The following is a 21,181-nucleotide window of genomic DNA, read 5'->3' as shown; positions in this document are numbered from 1 at the left end:
CTCACCAGCAATCCTTGACTGTCTCATTTATACCACCCTCCAGTCCTTGATCACATTCATTTTAAGTAGTTGTCATAGAAGAGAGAATTACTTTTGACTTTAGCCACTGTATTTCCTAGTGCTACTGTAATAAATTACCATAAATTTAGTGGCTTAAAACGACACAAAGGGGCTTCCCTGGTGGCGCAGTGGTTGAGAGTCTGCCTGCCAGTGCAGGGGACACGGGTTCGAGCCCTGGTCTGGGAAGATCCCACATGCCACGGAGCAACTAGGCCCGTGAGCCACAATTACTGAGCCTGCGCGTCTGGAGCCTGTGCTCCGCAACAAGAGAGGCCGCGATAATGAGAGGCCCGCACACCGCGATGAAGAGTGGACCCCACTTGCCACAACTAGGGAAAGCCCTCGCACAGAAACGAAGACCCAACACAGCCATAAAAATAAATTTAAAAAAAAAATTAAACTTTAAAAAAACAACACAGATTTATTGTCTTACAGTTCTGGAGGTCAGAAGGCTGAAATGGGTCTCACTGGACTAAATTCAAGGTGTTGGCAGGGCTTGTTCCTCTCTGGATGCTCCAGAGGAGAATCAGTTTATTGCCTTTCCCAGGTTCTAGAAGCCGCCTGCATTCCTTGGCTCCTGGCCCTTCCTCCATCTTCAAGGCCAGCAACGGCGGGTTGAGTCTGTCTCCCACCGCACCACTCTGACGCTAGCCTTCCTGCTTCCCTCTTTCCCTGATGAGGACCCCTGTGCTTATGTTGGGTCCACCAGATTATCCAGGCTACTCTCCCTATTTTAAGGTCAGCTGATCAGCAACCTTAATTCCATCTGTAGCCTTAATCCACCCCTTCTACGCAACCTAATATTTTCACAGGTTCTGGGGATTAGGACATGGGGGCCATTATTCTGCCCACTACAGCTATCTTTTTGTTATTTTACAGATAGTTGGAATGATAGCCTTTGTCTTATGTTTTTGCCTTGCAGAGATTTTTGCGGTGAGAATTAACAGTAACGGTTCAATATGGGGGACATTCTGGCTGATGAATCAGAATTACTTGGACTAGTGAAAGAGGTATGTTTTACAAAACACAGGTCACAGGAAAAGATCTTGAAAACTTGTAAAGCTTGTATTTTACAATGCAGCAAATTCTGTAATGCCTTGTAATGTTTCTATCATTACATTACAGTTACCTGTTTTCCTTTTTATAATTTTCCATGTATTTATATTTTGTCTTTATAACTAAACTGAAATTGTAAAGCTGCTTTTTAGAATTTCTTTGAAGGAAGTTATAAAGGCAGCACATGCTCCTGGTAACAGATTCAAACAGTACAGAAGTATAAACAGTGAATTTCCCTCCTGCAGTGAGCACTGTTAATGGCTTAGTATATTACCTTTCCAGACTTTTTCTCTATGGGTATTGAAAATATATTCACACGACTATAGTTTGTTTTACAAAATGTGATGATACCACACACGCTGTTCTGCAGCTTGCCTTTCACCTATCAACAGTACGACAGTATGGACATCTTCCTGGGATCTGCCTCATACTTCTGAATGCTGTAGAGTATTTCACTGAGTGGCTGCGTCATCATCTGTTTAACTTGTTGCCTATTAATGGACATTTAGGTGTCCTACACTGAAAGCTTTTGAAGGATAGGATCCACACCTTATGCTTTTTGGTATTCTCTACTGCCTTTAGCAGGGGCTGGCATAGAGTTGGTGCTAAAGAAATGGTTGCTGCTGTTTTACCGCGCACAGTAAACTGTCCTTTAGGCGTTGAGAGACATGGCCGTGGAGCAAGGATACGGCATCCACCCTGGGAATGCAGCTTTGGAATTTGGTGTGATCGTGAATAAATTTTCAAAGCTGTCACAGCAGAGGATTGTGGATAGGGCCTGGAGAAATAGCCACAGTTAGAGGAGGTGGAAACGGAAAGTTACGACTGACACAAACTGTTAAGGAAGGGCAGAGAAGTGTGGAGAGCAGCAGTAGAAGTAGTGCATGTCACTAACACAAGGCAGAGGGGCGTTTCAGGACAGGGTGGGGCGGGGATCATTAGTGCTTGAAGGTGGCTGATGACATGGCCCAACTTTTAATGACTTACCTTGTGTTCTTAGGGGCAGGCATTACCTCTAATCCCTCTGTTTCAAGTAACAAATTCCCAGAGACCTACTAGACCCAAAGCCAGCAGGTCCTTTGATCACTTTTGCCTTTTTCAGGGTGCTGCACATATCATCTTATTTTCTATTAAGAATTATAATAAGGGAATTCCCTGGTGGCCCAGTGGTTAAGACTCCACACTTTCACTGCCAAGGGCATGGGTTCGATCCCTGGTCGGGGAACTAAGATCCCGCAAGCTGTGCGACGGGACCAAAATTAAAAAATAAAAAATAAATTATAATGCAGCTCACATTTTCCTTCTAAAAACAAATTTATTTTCTGTAAATAAATGTTTTCTGTGATACTGTCTTTCTAGTTTTTTAGTGTGTATATCAATAAGTAAATTCTAAGCTGGATCCCAAATTACTTCTCCCAAAGATGACAGTTCATTAACCTCATTATAAATTTTGTGATAATATTGAGCTGGTACAATTACATCAAAGATGGTTACTTTGTTGATGTTAAAACAGAGAAATATATATACATTTATACGCTTTTTTTAATAGTATTTAGATTTTGCCGAATTTGAAGACACCTTGAAAACATTTTCAAAAGAATGCAAAACAAAAGGAAAACCGTTGTCTAAATCAGCATGTGGCTCTTTAAGGGACTCCAAATCATCGATAATCCAGGTAACATTTTACTTTTTTTGATTTCTGTAGGTAATCAAGATGCTCCAAATTTGTAAGAAATGCTGCCATTAGAGAATGCTGGAATATTTCTGGGGACCTGGGCACAGTGACTGTTAGACTGTGCAGATGTTTATGGGTAAATGAGTAACGCCATTTTCAAATCTCTGTATCCTAGGAAATGGGTGGCAACATGAGATCTTTCACATACATTTCTTGGCAAGAAGAAAAAGAAGAAACCATGCAATGCTTAGAAACTAAGACAAATGTGGTCCCCATTCTGAGGAGTTTTAGGTTATTAATTCCAGGTACTGGAGACACAGCAGTGAACAAAACAAAACAAAATCTCTGCCCTCATGGTGCTTGCCTTCTAGTTTGGGGAGGTCGGAGGGGGCAGGGAGCCAGAGCCATATGCAAGGCAGCGTCCTTTCAAAGGAAGGCCTGGGCAGCTGTGAGCCTGTTGCAGGGGGCTGCAAAGGGCAGATATGACATGGTCCTCAGCTCTCAGGGTTAGACAGGATCTTGAAAGTCCTCATTTCAAACATTATTTGATACTCCATCCCATTTGTAACATCTAACTGATTGATTCACCATGAATGCATCCAGTGACAAGAGAACATACTGTTTCCTGAGGCAGCGTATTTCAGCTTTGCATGATTTTATTATTTTAATAAATTTATTTGTTTCAATATACATACTTCTAAGAAAAATATGAGACTCTGTTTGAGAGTCCCACTGAGTAGCTGGAAGTCAGGCCGCAGCCCGACTCCCCAGTGGTCTGGCACGGGGTGCCATTGAGCGGGGGCACCGTCGCAATGGCTTGGGGAGCTCAAGAGGGGCTGCGCCCCCGACCCAGTGCCCCTCCAGTCCTCACGCACCTGGATGCTGAGCTGCCACCACTTCAGACACAGGCTCTTCTGTCAGTGATGCATCGGGCAGCCTGATGACACCTCCCAACCCTGGAGCAAACTTTTCAGAACATGAAACAAGAATCTAGTCATTATTAGACATGGAAACAGAGGCTGTACTTAACTTGAAAGACCTTGAAACTTTCTGATTGTGAGAAGCGTGTGTTTTCTGCTCATTCAATAAACAGCTGTGTCCTGCCATTATACATTTCCCAAACAAAAGTACCTGGAGCAGTGACTTAGGGACATTTGTTAAGTTGGCACTCAACAAAGGGAGAGTTTCCCTAAGCACAGTTCTGTGAGAATGTGTGTGTGTGTGTGTGTGTGTGTGTTTATAGGTGATTACTGGTGGTATGTAAATTTTCTGATCTTCATAATGCTGGCTGTGATCATGGTTTATATTTGAGAAGTTAATATTTTGTGACCCTGTGAGTTGTAACACTGGATTGCTTTATGTGTAGATATTATTTTAAACGCAGGGACCATTTCCAGGTACAGAATATGATTCATAACTTGGGAATATAATGGCACAGCAAAGGTCTGTAGTCCCAGGTCTACAAATGTAGAGTTTAGAATAAAGTGTAGATGGGCCATTTGACACATAGACTTCCTTTGCCAAGCCATGTTAAGAAAGTACCCTGACTCCAAGCTTTAAAATACCCACGAGAGTCTGCGGTCGCCTCATTCACACGGTCACTTGACCTCTTGCAGGACAGTCCTCCCCAGAGTGGCTCGCAGGGTTCGCTCAGAGCTCAGCAGAGGTGAGCCTGGGGCGGGGCCGGGCCCCAGCAGCACACCCTTGGGAGGCTCCCCCTCACCTTTGCATCAGTCAGTGACAAGAAAAGGGGATCCTCTGGCCAGGTTCCCCCAGTTTCTTCCAGAGGTGGCGGTGCTTAGCTGCTTGTGCTTTATTTTGGGACCTGCCCTGCCTGCAGTTGCTGACCAGCTGTCCTTCACTGTTTCCAGGGCTGAGAAACAGAAAGAGGCCAGTTTTGAAGAGGTAGAATTTCATTGTAGGGCTTATTTTGAAAAATTCTGAGTTTCTTTCAAATGTATGCCAATCCCTTCCAGACTAAGGTAATATTCAGAGACAGTTGTTCTCGGTCACGTGACGTAGAGAACATTTTTGTGAGATTCACAGTGGAAGATTCCTTATCAGTGAATGTCTTTGACTTAAGGATGACCAAACAGTGTAACATTGTTCTCTGTACATTTCTATTTCATAATGCTAAAAAGTTTGATTATAAACAAATAGAATATGTAACCTTAAAAAAAAGACAATTTTACAGAAAAAATGTAAAACCATTAAAAAAAGTATAAAGGAACAATGACCAAATAATGGTGGTAAATAATGGTGGTGATGGGTTGGGGAACTGGTGATTCTTCAGAAAATGCACTCCAAGAAAAGCTTTTGCAGTTGAGCACAAAATGTAGGTCTGAGGATCTTGGGCATTTGATACAAAAAGGAAAACAAAATGAGTCACAGGAAGTTCTTTTGATTCTGCGTTATACCTGAATCTGCAAAATTACGCAGCAGGTATTTGTGATGGATCAGTTATCATTTTTCCTGTGAGACAGGTGACATGGGAACTGCCACCACCTTTCTCCAGAATTCTCTGTTTCAGCTATTGCATGGCGAGTCGGGAAGCTGTCTCTGCCCCACATAGTCAGACTGGCACAGCTCCGAGGTTGGGTTGGTGCCGGGCCTGTGTGCCCTCCTCCATCTCCAGCCCAGGCTTCCTTGTTCCTGGAACGGGAGGGCCCAGGCAGTCACTATCTGCGTGTGTTGGGCTCTGTGGTTGCTTCCCACACTGCCCTCTCTGCCAGACATGCTTCTAGCAACAGCGGGCACGTGACAGCACCCACCTCCCAGGCCTGGGATCGACGGTTCCGTGTGGCTGAGCTCCCAGGCGCTCAGGGACTTGGCAGTTGTGGTGTCAGCAACTTTCCATAGGTATGAGGTTGTTCCACCGAGGTCTGGCTGGGCTCTGGGTCTGGCCTGTTCTCATCAGTTGCGTGCAGTGGGTCAGCAAGTCCAAAGGGCGACCTCAATGTATTCATTTGCCTATGAGTCTCTGGGCTCAATCTTTGGCCTATGCCTGATTCCTTCCATTTCAGAGACCTTAAACGTTGTATCTGTTCTTTAGAATGCTCAGATTTGATATTGCAGAGCAGTGGAAAACCAGGGTCGGTCTGTAGGAGTCTCAGCCTAGGCAGTTTGAAGCCCTCTGGATCTCTACTTTCCTATCCCTTACCTCTGAGAAGGAGACTTAATTTTGCTCACACTGAAACGATGGAGTATATGGGTATCCAAGGTAGCGGGAGGGTGTGAGGATTCGGGGTGTTGAGAGAAGGGGCATCCCTATGACCAGGCTTCACTCTGATGTCTTCTCCACAGAAGGACCTCCTTGCTGCGTTTGACAGTGGAGACCAGAAGGTGTTCTTCGATTTGTGGGAGGGGCACATTCCCAGTTCCATCCGGGCTGGCGACTCCCTCGCCCAGAAGTTGGAATTCTACCTTCACATCCATTTTGCCATCTATCTTCTGAAACACTCCACAGGGAGACCTGTAGGTTCACCTTGTGGCATGGGTTGGTCCAAATGGTGTCTTAAAGGAGAATGTTAGCTGTTACGTTTTGCAAATGAGGAGTAATTTAGTTTTGTGGCCATTTTTTCATATTGCCTTTAAGGAGTAGGTGTCTTACATCCTGATGAATGATTTTCTGTCTCATTCCCAGCAGTTTATTTTCTAATTTGCATGGAAAGTTAACCACTTCTGTAATGAAAGCTACATCGTTTTCCTGAATACCTCAAGACATGTATGTCTAAGAGAATACATGTTCAGACCACATTTTCGACCATATATTAGAAGATAAATTTAAGCTTAAACAGTGGGAAAATGGTATGCTCGTCTGTGAAAGTTCATTTGAGTGCTAAGTTGAATTTAGCTTCTGCGTCTTTTCCTGCAGGTGTGGGACCGGGGCTGCGAAGGGGAGAGGGGAGCAGCCGCAAACTGCTGTGCGGGGGAACCTTGGGGCACAGAGGGAATGACAGAGGCGAGCAGGCCAGGCTGACATCGGACCACGCACATTTGTTTCGTGGCTTCTCCATGCCTTGGCTACTGCCCCCAGGACCTGTGTTAACTTATTAAATGTCAGGGGGCCACAGGAAGGCTCAGTGGTAGCCATTCTTGGAAGGCTGTTCCTTAAGACAGTACTCCTGTGGGTGCCGTTGTGGGAGACTTTTCATTTTCTTTGTATTTATTTTGATTTTCTAATTTTTCCATTTTTCTGTAAGATGAAAAGATCAATAACTTTTTTAAGTCCGGTGGGCTTCACGGTGTAGATGAAGTGAGATGCACTGATGAGAAGAATTGGCCTGTATATGAGGCTGTGAGGGATATAACAGGCGAGGCCAGGGTGGACCTTCTCGTTGAGGCCCAGGAGGAAATGGAAACCCTTGGGGGGGGGGCGGGGGACCCGACTTGCCTGGGATTACACCCGGAAGCAGTGAGGCAGGCAAGATCACTTCTTAGTTAGCCTAATAAAGGAAAGGAATAATGATATGGAAAACTTCTGTTTCAAAAAACGATTCACCTTTAAGTGCTCGCTTCGGCAGCACATATACTAAAAAAAAAAAAAAATTGGAACGACACAGAGAAGATTAGCGTGGCCCCTGCGCAAGGATGACACGCAAATTCGTGAAGCGTTCCATGTTAAAAACAGTAACTGTTCACCCTTAAAAACCTCTCGTAAGGAAATCACAGGAATGCAGACAAATAGTTATTTCTGATATCTGAACTATGAAAACAATGTACATATCTAATAATGGGGGAATTGGTTAAATAAATTGTGATAGACCCACAAGAGGCAGTTTTGTCCTGCCATTAAGAATGATGTTTATGAAGAATTTTAAGGATATGAGAAAATGGTAACGATAGATTGAAAAGGCAGCATTTGAACTGTGTGTATCATATATCTAGTTCTCTGATATTCCTGACAGTTTCATGAAGGGGCGAAATAGGGATGACGCTAGGGTGACTGGTGACGGCGCGCAGGCTGGGCCGGACGAGGAGGATGCCAGCGACGTGGCTGGAACTGAAGGGGCCTCGGAGAGAGGACAGGTGAACGGGTGAGCTGGCGTCAAGCAGGAGATCTCAAACGAGCGTCCTCCCTTCCTCGTAGGACAAAGAGGAACTGGATGAAAGGATTTCTTATTTCAAGACCTACCTGGAGACCAAAGGGGCAGCACTGAGCCAGACCACGGAGTTTCTCCCTTTCTATGCCCTGCCTTTTGTTCCCAATCCCATGGTACACCCCTCATTTAAAGAGCTTTTCCAGGTAAGTGACCGCCTCCGAATCTTGTCTCAGATCCTGGGCAGCGTGGCAGTTTCACCTTGTATAAACTGGTGGTTTCTGAATGATGCTGTAAAAAGGCTAAAATTTGCTTACGTTATGTTGTATTTTAAAAGAATGTACAGGTAATTTGCTTTAACAAACTTTTCTTGTGCTATAAAATGTGCTTTTTTTTTGTTGCACCAAGACTTGTTAACCCAGACTGACAAAATATTTTAAAATATACTAACCTCTTAAATCATTCTGTGCATACTTCTGCAGTATTGAAACGATAACTTATTCAATTACAATGAAAATTAGTAGCCTGAAAAAGAACTAGGCTACTTTACACAATCACTGGCCATGTATATTTTGATTTGTGTTAAAATTCTCACTTACTTGGTATATATTTGGTTACCTGATTGTGTACTATATTACCATCAGACTATTCGCCTATAGCTCTTTTAATTGTCATACTTCATTTTAGTTGACATTTTAGAATAATATTTATGAATAAGAGTTACCTATTAAGGTAATTTTTGTTGACTTACTAAAATTAATATGTCCCACTGAGAGGTTTATTGAAAAGTATTTAGAGACAAATATTTTGATATAACTAGATACTTTTTCTAAAGATCTCACACTTTCCAAGAATTTGTATGGTGCTTACTCCCCTGCCATTGAACAACGGATGCAATTCTTCCAAGCTCAGTACATTTCAGTTTCTGCTATAATTCAGTAAAACAAATTTCATTACTCCTGAATAGTAGCTGCTAAACTGAAGGTCAGGTAGTTGACTGATCTCATCAAAGCCGGATTGTTGTATAGTAGCACAGTTGAATTCTGTGCTTGTTTTTTTGGTCAGTCCAAATTTAGTTTTACTGTCTTCTCCTAGAAGGTTAAAAATATAAAACGGTTAGAGAGTTGTGAAACTTCTCACAGTCAAGGCTTCTGTTTATGAGAATTATGACATGGCAGTGTGGCTACAGCTCAGATCAAGGTGAGGAGGAGCTGGCAGCGTCAGGGAAGGGTCCCTCTGAGGCTGCAGCAGGTCTGATGTTCCAAGGCAGAGGTCAGGTTCCTCTTCAGAGTTCAGGAATTTAGAGACCATCCGTGTTCATGGAGAGTCATTTTATTCCATTTTTTTTCCTTTTGCTACTCTCTAAATATATTCTTTCAGTGGTCATCACAAATACTTCAGTGTACATAATAAAATCTAAAGTTAATGTCTTTATTCTCTTCCTGACCATTACAAGGACCTTAGAATGCATTAACCTCATTTATCTCCTTCCCAGCTTATGTGCTATTATTATCACATATTTTAGTTATATACTTTAACCCCACAAATTTGAAATTTTTATTATTTTATGCAGTCAGTATGTGTATAGATTTACCTTTAGGTTTGCCAGTATTTTTGCTTACTACTCCATCTTGCGCTGAGGCCCTTCCATCTGGGATCATTTTCTCCTCTACCTTAAGTACGTTCCTTTAAAATCTCCTTTAGTTGAGGATCCCTTCTTTCAGTTCTTGTTTGTCTGAAACCATCTTTATTGCTTTCTCAGATAGGGTTAAAATACTAGGTTTACAGTTCTTTTCTTTTCTTCTTTTTTTTTTCTTTTGGCCACACGGCATGTGGGACCTTAGTTCCCCGGCCAGGGATCGAACCCGTGCCCCTTGCAGTGGGAGTGCGGAGTCTTAACCACTGGACTGCCAGGAAGTCCCGACAGTTATTTTCTTCTGGGACATTGAAGGTATTTTTATTTCATCTCCTGGCTCCCACTGTTGCAATTTTGAAGTTGGCCGTCAGTCTACTTGCTGTTCCTTTGTACGTGGTCTGTCTTTTTTCTCTGGCCTTTAAGATTGTCTAATTTCACTGTAGTGTGTCTAGGGATACCCAAATATTTTATTTTGTTTTGTTTTTTAAGATGTCTTCATTTATGTTGGCCAATCTAGCAGTCCTTTCCTGAGATTCTTTTCTGTATGGTTGAGCACAGAGAGCCTTGAGCTGGAGCACACTATGAGTTTTCCTGCAGCTGCTGTAACAAGGGACCACAGACCTGGTGGTTTAAAACACAATTTATTGTCTCACAGTGTAGGAGGCCAGAAGTCCGAAATCAGGGTATCGGCAGGGGCATGCTCTCTACGAAGCTTCTAGGGGAAGATCCTTCCTTGCCTTTTCCAGCTTCCGGTAGCCTCAGGTGTCTATTGGCTTGTGGTTGCATAATTCCAGATCTCTGCTCTGTCTTTACGTGGCCATCTTCTCTCTGTGTCTGTGTCTAAATTCCCTTCTTCTTATAAGGACAAGAGCAGTCATATTGGATTAAGAGCTTACACTAATAGCTAATTCCATCTGCCATGTGCCCGTTCCCCTGGCCTCACATTCTGAGGAGATTAGGGCTTCAACATGTCTTTTTAGGGGACACAATTCAACCCACAACAGACACATTAGAAATGAAGACATCATGCTGTGTCGGGGAATTGCAAAATCTTTTTAAAATATTAGCCTTTTCTGCTTTTCTGGCAGTATTTTTTCAAAGGGTCAGACAACGCACTGGATAGACTGATGGGGTGGGGTGGGAGGCGTGGATGAGGGTTAGAGCTGGAGGGAGAAATGGGGAAGGATCTCAGAGGTAAGTGGACAGGAATGTTTAGTGACAGAGCTTCTGTTCAGTGGAACTTCTTGGTTTAGGTGGTGGATATTTTTGTCTGAAGACTCAGAAAAATTGTCCTGAGAAAGATCGTTGCTTGTGACACTTATTCTTTTACTACGTGAGTCATTATGTTTTCCTTCTCAGTGAGCATGATTTGAGATAAATAATTTACTTTTAAGGAACAAATCACACTAGATGTATGTCATAATGCTGGACATGATGGAGTATTTGAGGCAGATAACAGCTTCTTTCTGTTTTTCTTGTCTGCATGAGGTTTATGGAAATGAGTCTCCTTCTTCTGGAGACTCTCAGTAACTTAGCAATAATTGTGTATTCCTGCCAATGCCACGTATGCCTAAACCGTACCGCATTATTTTTGGTATTCAACATAATAGGGTTACTTACCATGCTTGTGTCTAAATCACACGAAAAATTCAAATCATGTACAGGGTTATTTTTTCTCTGTATATGAACGTACCCTCTTCTTTCCTCCTGCTGTGGGCTCTCGAACCTTCTATAAATGAATTGGTGAAATGTCCTAAAACCTGTTTTTTACAGCATCACACCACTGGCAAGACATCTTGCTTCTGATTTCAGTAACTGTGGCAGAGTTATTTAACCCTAAAGGCCACAACTTGAAAATGTTTGTTGGCATTTAATGATCTAGTGCTTTTCTTTTTTATCCCTTGTTTTTTTTTCTCCCTTTCCTTCAGGATCCTTGGACTCCAGAATTAAAGTTGAAGTTGGAAAAGTTTCTGGCTTTAATTTTTAAAGCCAGTAACACGCCGAAGCTTTTAACATTATATGTATCCTTTTGAAGCATATGGAGGCCACCTATGGTGTGAGAGCAGCTCACTGGCCTAGATGTCCTCAAATAAGGATAGTTGTGGTCGTGCTGCTTTCATACTTAAGAGCGAATTAAGCGTTAATGGGAGCGTGTGCCAACCCGTCCGCGGCCTGTTAGGAACCGGGCCACACAGCAGGAGGTGAGCGGCGGGCGAGTGAGCGAAGTTTCATCGCTGCTCCCCATCGCTCGCATCACCCCCTGAACCATCGCCCTCACCGTCCGTGGAAAAATTGTCTTCCACGAAACCGTCCCTGGTGCCAGAACGGTTGGGGACCGCTGCTGTAAAGGATTGACTTCTATGGCGTTGGGTCTCTGAGACGTGGCGAGGGTCTTATTTTCATGTCATGTGCCGAGAAGCTGCCTGAGTAGGAAAAAAAAAATGTCTGTCTTCTTGAAAAATAACTCTTCGGAAGAACTGTCCTTCGCAGAAGATTAGCTAGTCACTTTTAAGGCCTTGAGGCTGTGGCGTATGGACAAGTCATATATAACTTGTCACTCAAATTAGGACTTTTAAAAAACAACTTTATTGGGACTTCCTTGGTGGTCCAGTGGTTGAGACTCCGTGCTCCCAATGCAGGGGGCCCGGGTTCGACCCCTGGTCAGGGAACTAGATCCCACATGCCGCCACTAAAAATCCCGAGCGCCACAACTAAGACCTGGCACAGCCAAATAAATAAATAAATATGTAAAAAATAAATGAATAAAAAACAACTTTACTGAGGTATAATTTACACACTATGAAATTTACCCATGGTAAGTGCATTATTTAATGATTTTTAGCAAATGGATAGAGTTGTGCAGCCATCACCACAGTCCAATTTAAATAGGGACACTTCTGAGAGTAAAAAGGGAACCTTGACCGGACAGAGGACCAGGCAGCAGGTGTAAATGGAGCTTGCCCGGGGAAGAATGTCACGGATCGCCCCGCCCGTGGGAGGCTGATTTCCCAAAGCTCGTGGGTCTCTAAGGACGTTCATCTCCTTTTATTCTGAACAAGAATGTATCAAAAGTTATTTCATAACAAGAATATAGCATTTTGAATTGTAAAGTTGGTGTTTGTTTTGTTTAATTTAATAAAACATTTAGGCCACCGTGGTGCATAATACCTTCTGCTTCCGTTCTAGCTCCAAAGCACTGGACTCTCTTTTCCTAATTGAACTCTTTGAATTGAAATCCCTGGGATTTCATGACACGTTTCTCCTGCTTCAGCTTCCTAAGCCTCCAGTGGCTCCCTGTGGCCTGTACTCAACTCCTCAGCCTTGCCTTGAGACCGCCCACCGTCGGGCTGAGTACAGCTCTCCTCTCTGCTTTAATATCCTTTAAGGTTTTGTTCCAATACTACCCTCTGCCCACATACCATTATGTGTGCATACCCAATTCTTTTCCCTCTTAGAGTTCCATATAAAAGGACAGTTTTCAGTGAAATTAGGACTTCTCCAACTTGGTTTATGATTACTTTAATACACTTTTAAAAAGCGTTTCTCCTTAAAAAGGTAATGGGAATTATGTAAAGAGTCTAAAAGAAATTTTTTACATAGTAAATCATATTAGTTATATTAATAATAGCACCCATTTCATTGGAATAATATGAGGATTAAGTTAATACATGAAAAACTTGCTTAAAACAGCCCAACACATGGAAGCGCTTGTGCTACTGACTGTTAGCTGTTAGTATTATAGTTTGCAAATAGTTGTTACCTTTCATCCTGTTCAACGTGCTTTGAAGCAAATACACTGAAGTCTAGCAGGTAACTATAAACATTATTCCTTTCTTTTCCTTGTTATGTGGAAATATTTGGAGTTCAGTTCAACACGTATATTAGGTTGAATATTGTGCTAGGAATTAGGGACACAAAGAAAAGGCCAAGACATAGTTGTCTCAGGCAAGTTGGAGTTTTGAACAGTAAAATGGGAGTCTGTGAGGCAGACAGAATGAGGGACAGGAGTTCCAGGTAGAGGAACAGCTCATGCAAAAGCACTGAGCCTGTATGTTTGGGAAACTACGAAGCATTCAGTATTGCTGGAGCAAAAGGATTGAGAGAGAGAGTCAGAGATCAGGCAGGCCCAGGGCACGAAGGTTCATATGAGGTCCCGTAAGTAATGAGGAGCCTTTGAACCGTTTTAAGAAGAAGAATAATATGGTTATGTTTACATTTCTAAACAAACAAACAAAAAAACACTCTTTTTTTATTCCTGATTATAAAATTGATCATATTCCTTATAGAAAATTTGGAAAGCACAGAAATGCATTTGGGTACATACATACACCGCAAAGTATGTAATGTTTACAATAAACGAGGATAGACAGCTATATGTTTGTGTATTTTTAAATATTTTTTATCAAATGAAGAGAGAATTTCCTCATATCATTAAATATTCTTCAAAAATAGGTTGTCTCCTCAAAGTTTAAACATAGAAATTACCTACGTCCCAGCAGTTCCACTCCTAGCTGTATACTCAAAGAGAAATGAAAACACATGTCTACACAGCAACTTGTACATGAATGTTCACAGCAGCATTATTTGAAATAGCTAAGAAGTGCCAGCAACCCAGATGTCCATCGACTGACGAACTGATAAACCAAATGTGGTCTGTCCATATAACGGAATATTATGTGGCAATAAAAGTGAGTGAATTACTGATCTGTGCTACAACATGGGTGAATCTTGAAAGCATGATGCCAAATGAAAGAAGCCAGACCCAAAAGGCTGCATATTGTATGATTCCATTTGTATGAAGGGGCCAGAGGAGGCCAATCTACAGAGAGAGTAGGTAGCGGTTGCCTAGGGCTGGGGAGGGTGGTGACTGCTGACGGGCACAGGGTTTCTTTTTTGGGGGATGGATGAAAAGGTACCACAGCTGATTGTAGTGATGGTTGCACAACTCAGTGAATGTACTGAAAACCATTGAAATGTACACTTTGAATGGGTGAATGAGATAATATGTGGATTACATCTCAATAAAGCTGTTACCAGAAAAATTAAGAAAACCCAGGGACTTGCCTCGTGGTGCAGTGGTTAAGAATCCGTCTGCCAGTGCAGGGCACACGGGTTCGAGCCCTGGTCCGGGAAGATCCCACATGCCGCGGGGCAACTAACCCCGTGCGCCACAACTACTGACCTGTGCTCTAGAGCCCACGAGCCACAACTATTGAAGCCCACATGCCACAACTACTGAAGCCCACACACCTAGAGCCTGAGCTCCGCAACAAGAGACGCCACCGCAACGAGAAGCCCGCGCACCACAACCAAGAGTAGCCCCCGCTCGCCTCAGCTACAGAAAGCCCGCGTGCAGCAACGAAGACCCAACGCAGCCTAAATAAATAAATAAATAATTTTTTTTTTAAGTTAAGAAAACCCAAATAAAACAGGTAAATACCTTGCCATCAGACATGCAGCCAGATGTGTGGAAGCTGAGATTTAAACGCAGGAGGCAGTCTGGTGCCAGAGTCTGTGGTTGTAGTTACCGCGCCATGCTCTTTTCATCCCATTCTCAAGTTCCTTAGGCTAACGCTTTAGCACTGAAGTTACAGCATTAAAGGGTATGAATTCAGATTTGCATTTTTAGTCAAACGTTTTGGTAGCTGTGGGGAAGGTTTTTGAAGGGGGAAGGAGGCCAGTTAGGGGGCTCTTGGACTCAACTGAGTGGTTCTAGAGGTGGATAGAGGAGGATTTATTTCTGAGTAGTCAGTCACCCAAGAATTGAGAAGTTGGTAACTGTCTTAGTTATTTATAGCAACATTAAGAAGCGCCCTTCCCTGTCCTGAGATTTCTTTTTTACCACACTGGGGCTCTTTCTCAGACTGGCCAACAAAATGTGAGATACCCTGAGTTCTGCCTCCTGAATGCCTGTTTTCCTGAACTTCTTTCATCCCAGAAGGAGAATGGACAAAGCAACAAAGGTAAATCGTCTAGATGAAAAATTTTAAATAACAACTCTGCCAACTCGAGTTTTAAGTAATGAAATGGAGAGAATTCCACGGACTTGGCAAACGAGGGCTTTAAAAATCTAAATGTTTATGAAGTGCTTTGTAGTCCTTTTTATCTGTGTTCCTTGAGACCCACTTTTCAGGGTGGCTGGTATTGTTAGCTTTGTCTTGTATGTCAGATAACTAAGACACGAAGAAACGACGAGAAACCAAGCAAGTGCCAGAGGGACATCAGTGCAGCAGCACAGTTAGAAGACGCAGTACAGCATGGGTGGGGAAAGAGCTACTTCAGTATCTTTCACTTTTACCTTAAACTACTTTAACAGGGTCTTATCTCCGCAGCAATATGGAGTTCTCGTTCTTATAAAGCATTTCCATTTTTTGCATTCAAAGTAGGAATTCCAGTCTTACACTTTTAGCATAAAATGATGGTTTTCCAAGATTAGTAATTTTTACCAGACCTGTTCATTTTCCAGAAAGGTGAGAAAAATTTTAGTTAACATGAAATTGGTGGCCACAGTTGGGGTTCTTTGCCGGAGTTTTGTCTTTGATACAACATTATGAAAACTGCTTAAATTATTCTGTTGGAAAGGGTTATATGATGTGCTTCATGCCTTTGATAAGTATTGAGGGCATAATCCTCAATTCCCAGCAGGTGGAGTTTTACTACGTGAAATAACACATTTGCCCTTTTCACAGCAGTCATGTTAGGGAGGATTGCAAAACTTCCTGCCATTGTTTTTCTGTTTCCTTTTAGAGAGTTAAAGTTTTCTAAAGAAAAGAAGCATTAGTAAATTATTTAGCTCTTGGTGTTCCAGGGAACTGAATGATGAGCAGGGCTGCAGATTTGATTCCCACGCGTGCTTCAGTAGCTGCAGGTGGGAAGCGCTTGGGTGTTTGTTCTCGCCCTCGGTGGCCTCGCGGGCCTCCAGCCCAGCGGTTCTAATTGCGCCGCTGGTTCTGCAGCTGGGCCTCCCCTCCTGGAACTCAGAGGGACCTGCGTGGAGGAGTGGCAGCTCGCAGGACTCATGCCCGCGGTCCGGGCCTGAACACAGAGGAGCAGTGGGGACCGCTCTGAGGGTCACAGGCTGCAGCCTCGAGCTCCCGGAGGTGGCGTTGCCCCCAGCATGGTTACGCGGAGGACGTGTACCTGGGGTCTCTCTCTGCAGCTCCCCAGGCCTGCTCCCTACTGGGTTAGGGCAGCTCCGGGCCTTGGCCAGGGCAGGTCCAGGCCGGTTGTCTCCCGTTCAGCACAGCTGGAGCTCCTCAGTTGGGCCAGGCACTCGGGGCTCGACCTGCAACCCCCAGAAATGCTCCTTTGCCTCTCACTACTTCTCTTCCTCTTGCTGCCCAGCAAACCGCCTCAGACTCAGTGGCATAAAACTGCAATGTCCATTTATTATTCTTATTGCTATCACCTTGCGTGGTCTGGGAGTTGTGGGCTCAGTCAGTTCTCCCTCGGGGTGTCTCCCGGGTGTAGATGGAGCCGGGTGGAGCCGTCTCCAAGGCTTCCACGTGCACAGGTCTGGTGGCTGATGCTGGCTGTCGGCCGAGCTGTCAGCAGAGGCCCTGGGCTAGAACGCCCACGTGCACTCTTCGTGTGGCCTGGGCTTCCTCAGGGCCTGGTGGCCGGGTTCCCACCCAGGGTGAATGTCCCCAGAGGGGGCTGGATGGAAGCTGTGTCACCTTTTCTAACCCAGTCTCTGAAGTAACTCGGTGTTGTTTCTGGTGTGTTCTATTCATTAGAAGCAAATTCCTAAAGCCAGCCCACATTCAAAGGAAGGAGACTTACATTCCACCTCTTGATGGGGAGGAACTGTCAGAGACCCTGCAGTCATTTTTTTTTTTTAAATTTTATTTATTTATTTATGGCTGTGTTGGGTCTTCATTTCTGTGCGAGGGCTTTCTCTAGTTGCGGCAAGTGGGGGCCAGTCTTCATCGCGGTGCGCGGGCTTCTCACCGTCGCGGCCTCTTGTTGCGGAACACAGGCTCCAGACGCACAGGCTCAGCAATTGTGGCTCACGGGCCTAGTCGCTCCGTGGCATGTGGGATCTTCCCAGACCAGGGCTCGAACCCGTGTCCCCTGCATTGGCAGGCAGATTCTCAACCACTGCGCCACCAGGGAAGCTCCCTGCAGTCATATTTTAAAACCACCACCCAACCTGCGTCCTTTGGGTCCCAGAGAACTGCCTTAATTCTTTTTTTTTTTTTCAATTTATTTATTTATTTTATTTATTTATTTTTGGCTGCGTTGGGTCTTCGTTGCTGCGTGCGGGCTTTCTCTAATTGTGGCGAGCGGGGGCTACTCTTCATTGCGGTGCACGGGCTTCTCATTGTGCTGGCTTCTCTTGTTGCGGAGCACGGGCTCCAGTCTCACGGGCTTCAGTAGTTATGGCACGCGGGCTCTAGAGCGCAGGCTCAGTAGTTGTGGCGCACGGGCTTCGTTGCTCCGTGGCATGTGGGAACTTCCCGGACCAGGGCTTGAACCCGTGTCCCCTGCACTGGCAGGCGGATTCTTAACCACTGCGCCACCAGGAAAGCCCAGTTCTTGGCTGAGTCTGTTTAGTCCTTGTTCAGAGTCGGTCTTTGGACTCCTAGGCATTGGGGACAGGAAGGTGGTGAGAAACTTCTCCTGGATTCCCGAGTTTCTGCCACCTCCTGTCACCCAGCATGCCCTGCAGTTTGGGGGGATAGCTTCTTGCCGGCAACCAGTTACGTCTCTGATAAGTGGCCCAATTTTGCAGACGAAATAAACATGGGAGGGGGAGTGCAAGTAGAAGAGCCTGTATTTTTCTACAGACCTTTCATTTGGTATTTCAGCAAGGAGACCAGGTTTTTCGAGCCTTCTTGAAGTTTGATTTTAATTGAGTTTTCTGAGGATAGCTAAGCAGGATGTCTGTGGAATTGAGTCTGGCAGGCACAGTGTGTGTCTGTGGCAGAATAACCCCCAAATGCAGTATCGCCATGGAGATGAGAGATTAGCACCGCAGGGCACTTGTACCAGGGGCTCCGGTCCAGGCCCAGTGTCACCATAGCTAGTTGTCACCACTTTGTCTTCTGTGCCTTGTGGTCATTTTGCTAAGGCTGCAGTGACCACAAGGCACAGACAAGCCCCCAATTCAATTCTAGCCCCAGGTGTTGTTTTTTATTTTTATTTCTTTTTTAAAAAATTTATTTATCTATTCTTGGCTGCATTGGGTCTTTGTTGCTGCTCGCGGGCTTTCTCTAGTTGCGGCGAGTGGGGGCTACTCTTTGTTGCGATGTGCGGGCTTCTCATTGCAGTGGCTTCTCTTGTTGCAGAGCACGGGCTGTAGGCACGCGGGCTTCAATAGTTGTGGCTCACGGGCTCTAGAGCGCAGCCTCAGCAGTTGTAGTGCATGGGCTTAGTTGCTCCCTGGCATGTGGGATCTTCCGGGACCAGGGCTCGAACCCGTGTCCCCTGCACTGGCAGGCGGATTCTTAACCGCTGTGCCACCAGGGAAGCCCAGGTGTTGTTTTTTAAATGTAATGGTTGGATAATATCATTATGTGTCTTGATAGGAAGGTTTCATGGGCAGAGTGAGATTTCCAGAAGCTTTTGAAGAAGGTGAGAAAAGTGCTTGGAGTGGAGAAGTCTCTCAAAAGGAATTATATTAAAAATGGTGTTAAGGATAAAAACTTAGGTTGGCCATATAGCATATTGGATTATTATTTTCACCTAGCCATCTAAAAAGGATACAGAAATAGTATCTTTAGCATTTCTGGCATTATGCATTTGGCCCCTTCAGACAATGGGCAACTGATCATTCTCCTAGAGTTCAGAGCTGTGACTATTAATTTTGAAAATGATGACCTATATTCCTAGTTATAAGCCTTAACTTTCTTCCTCCAGTGTTTGTGGATTAGCAGAATAGCAAAGAGCCGATTTATATCTAAATACAAAGAAAAAATTGTTTGATATCATAAAAGTAGAGTGATTGATTTTAGTTTTTTATATTAGGTTAGAAAAAAATTCCATATTTTAAAATGTATCATCTTGAGCAGCCAAGGTGTCTCTAGAATCAAATCTCATCTACTCTTAAAACAAAAAACAGTGCATCTAAATGAAGTAGAAATGTCTACAAGGGAAAGCTTGACTGCTTTACTGTAGGAAAGATGCCTATCACTTTTGTTATTGATTCATTTCATGCTCAAATTATAGGAAATATAGGAAATTATATAATACAGGAAATTATAGGAAATATAAGGTCATTCTTTGTGACCTTAACTGGCATTCTTTTGGTTGTATATATCTTTTGTTTAAAGCTTGGGATGCAGTTCTTTGGACTTTTGCACAAATTACGTCAGTGGCTTTGAAATATAAAGAGTCTCACTAAACTTTGCTGGCATGATTACGACAGTTTCATTAAAATAACATGGACCAAGACATCTCCATTAAAAGTTGAGATCTTGCATGGCAAGGCATCTTAGCTTAGTTGTCCTTGTCTCATAAAACTTTTTGTTACTGAGTCCAAGCTCGCTTTGCTCGCCGCATGACAGGCCAATGAATCGGAGACAAGGTCTTGAGGCAAGGAATACGACTTTATTCAGAAAGCCGGCAGACCGAGAAGATGGCAGACCGGTGTCTCTGAAAAACCATCTTATCTGGGTCTGGATGCCAGTTTCTTTTATAGAATCAGAGAGGGAGAGGTGGTGAGGAAGTAAAGTAAAAGGGCCATCAGTCTTGCAAAGCATCTTCTGGAATGACCAGACTCGGTGAGGGGATGTGTTAGTTTCTTCTTTCTTGCAGCCATCCACAGGTGGGCAGGGTTCCCTGAGGCAGGCCATTATGTATGTTTATAATAACAAAAGCAACTAAAAGCAAAGATTAAAGTCTAAGAAACAGATCGGAACATGGAGTCTGATTTAGCTCTTCCCTGTCACGATTTGACAGGGAAAAAAAGAGTCAAAGTTCTGTTTAATGCTCAAAAATAAAGTTGATATTTTGAGCTGTAACCCAGATAGCTTACAGTAATGGTCAGGTCCTGTATGTAGCCAGTTAAGGTGTCTGCAAGGTGATATCTTTGGATAGCAGGCTGTTTTTGCTAAATGGTGTATTTGAAAGGGTTATGAACGTTTCAGCCCAGTTGCCTACTTCTCTCTTTCCTATAGGCTGCTGGCAGTTAAGGCTCTTTTGCCTCAGGTTACCATACTTTGAAACTGTCATAAATTCCAATTCTGGGTTCCCAAGGCAAAAGTTCCACAAATAGTCCCTAACGTTTAGTTAGTCGTACAATGAGTTTATGAGGGGAAGAGTTTTTTGCTGCAGTCCCCTTTCGAGAGGGACTACTTTGATGACATTAACACTGATAATTTGGGAAGTCATTTGACCCAGCTAATGGGTTTTGGTATTTCATTCATCTGCCACTTGGTACACGTTGAGAAAAATGTCACAGATACTCTAATATTTATTCCCATAAAATGGGACTATGAATAATCTAAAATTTTCATCCTTGGAAGTTCTTGTTTATGTAATTTTGAGTTTTGGATGTATGAAAAAGCTTAAATGATACTTAGTGTAGGAGGAAGGTAGTGACTCCTTCCCAATATTATATTAGGAGAAGATTGATAAATGATTTCTAGGAATGTTCTCCAGAGGTTCAAGTACTGGATGTAAATTTGTGTCAGATGACTTTTTTTTTTTTTTTTTTTTTAATTAATTAAATTTTTTTTTTTTTTTAATCTTATTTTTGGTTGCGTTGGGTCT

General features: G+C 43.6%; 1 protein-coding gene and 1 pseudogene across 14 annotated transcripts in view; both read left to right on the top strand.

Annotated features, from left to right (window-relative positions):
- ARMC9 (armadillo repeat containing 9) overlaps window positions 1–21,181 on the top strand; it is a 156,239-nt gene that overhangs the window by 12,325 nt on the left and 122,733 nt on the right. For 13 of the 14 annotated variants that reach the window (XM_068544237.1, XM_068544239.1, XM_068544236.1 and 10 more), the window contains exons 3-8: window positions 983–1,070; window positions 2,666–2,791; window positions 6,095–6,265; window positions 7,881–8,036; window positions 11,395–11,487; window positions 15,405–15,429. In XM_068544237.1, coding sequence (XP_068400338.1) covers window positions 1,020–1,070; window positions 2,666–2,791; window positions 6,095–6,265; window positions 7,881–8,036; window positions 11,395–11,487; window positions 15,405–15,429 — 622 coding nt within the window. In that variant the 5' untranslated portion in view covers window positions 983–1,019. The remainder of the gene's footprint in view (window positions 1–982; window positions 1,071–2,665; window positions 2,792–6,094; window positions 6,266–7,880; window positions 8,037–11,394; window positions 11,488–15,404; window positions 15,430–21,181) is intronic. The other variant, XM_068544238.1, reaches the window with a different exon arrangement.
- LOC137765588 (U6 spliceosomal RNA) lies at window positions 7,318–7,416 on the top strand (annotated as a pseudogene).

The sequence above is a fragment of the Eschrichtius robustus genome, chromosome 5, assembly GCF_028021215.1.
Source record: "Eschrichtius robustus isolate mEscRob2 chromosome 5, mEscRob2.pri, whole genome shotgun sequence".
Classification (NCBI taxonomy): Eukaryota; Metazoa; Chordata; class Mammalia; order Artiodactyla; family Eschrichtiidae; genus Eschrichtius; species Eschrichtius robustus.
The sequence above is the reverse complement of the archived record's forward strand: the minus strand, read 5'-3'. Positions and strand labels throughout refer to the sequence as shown.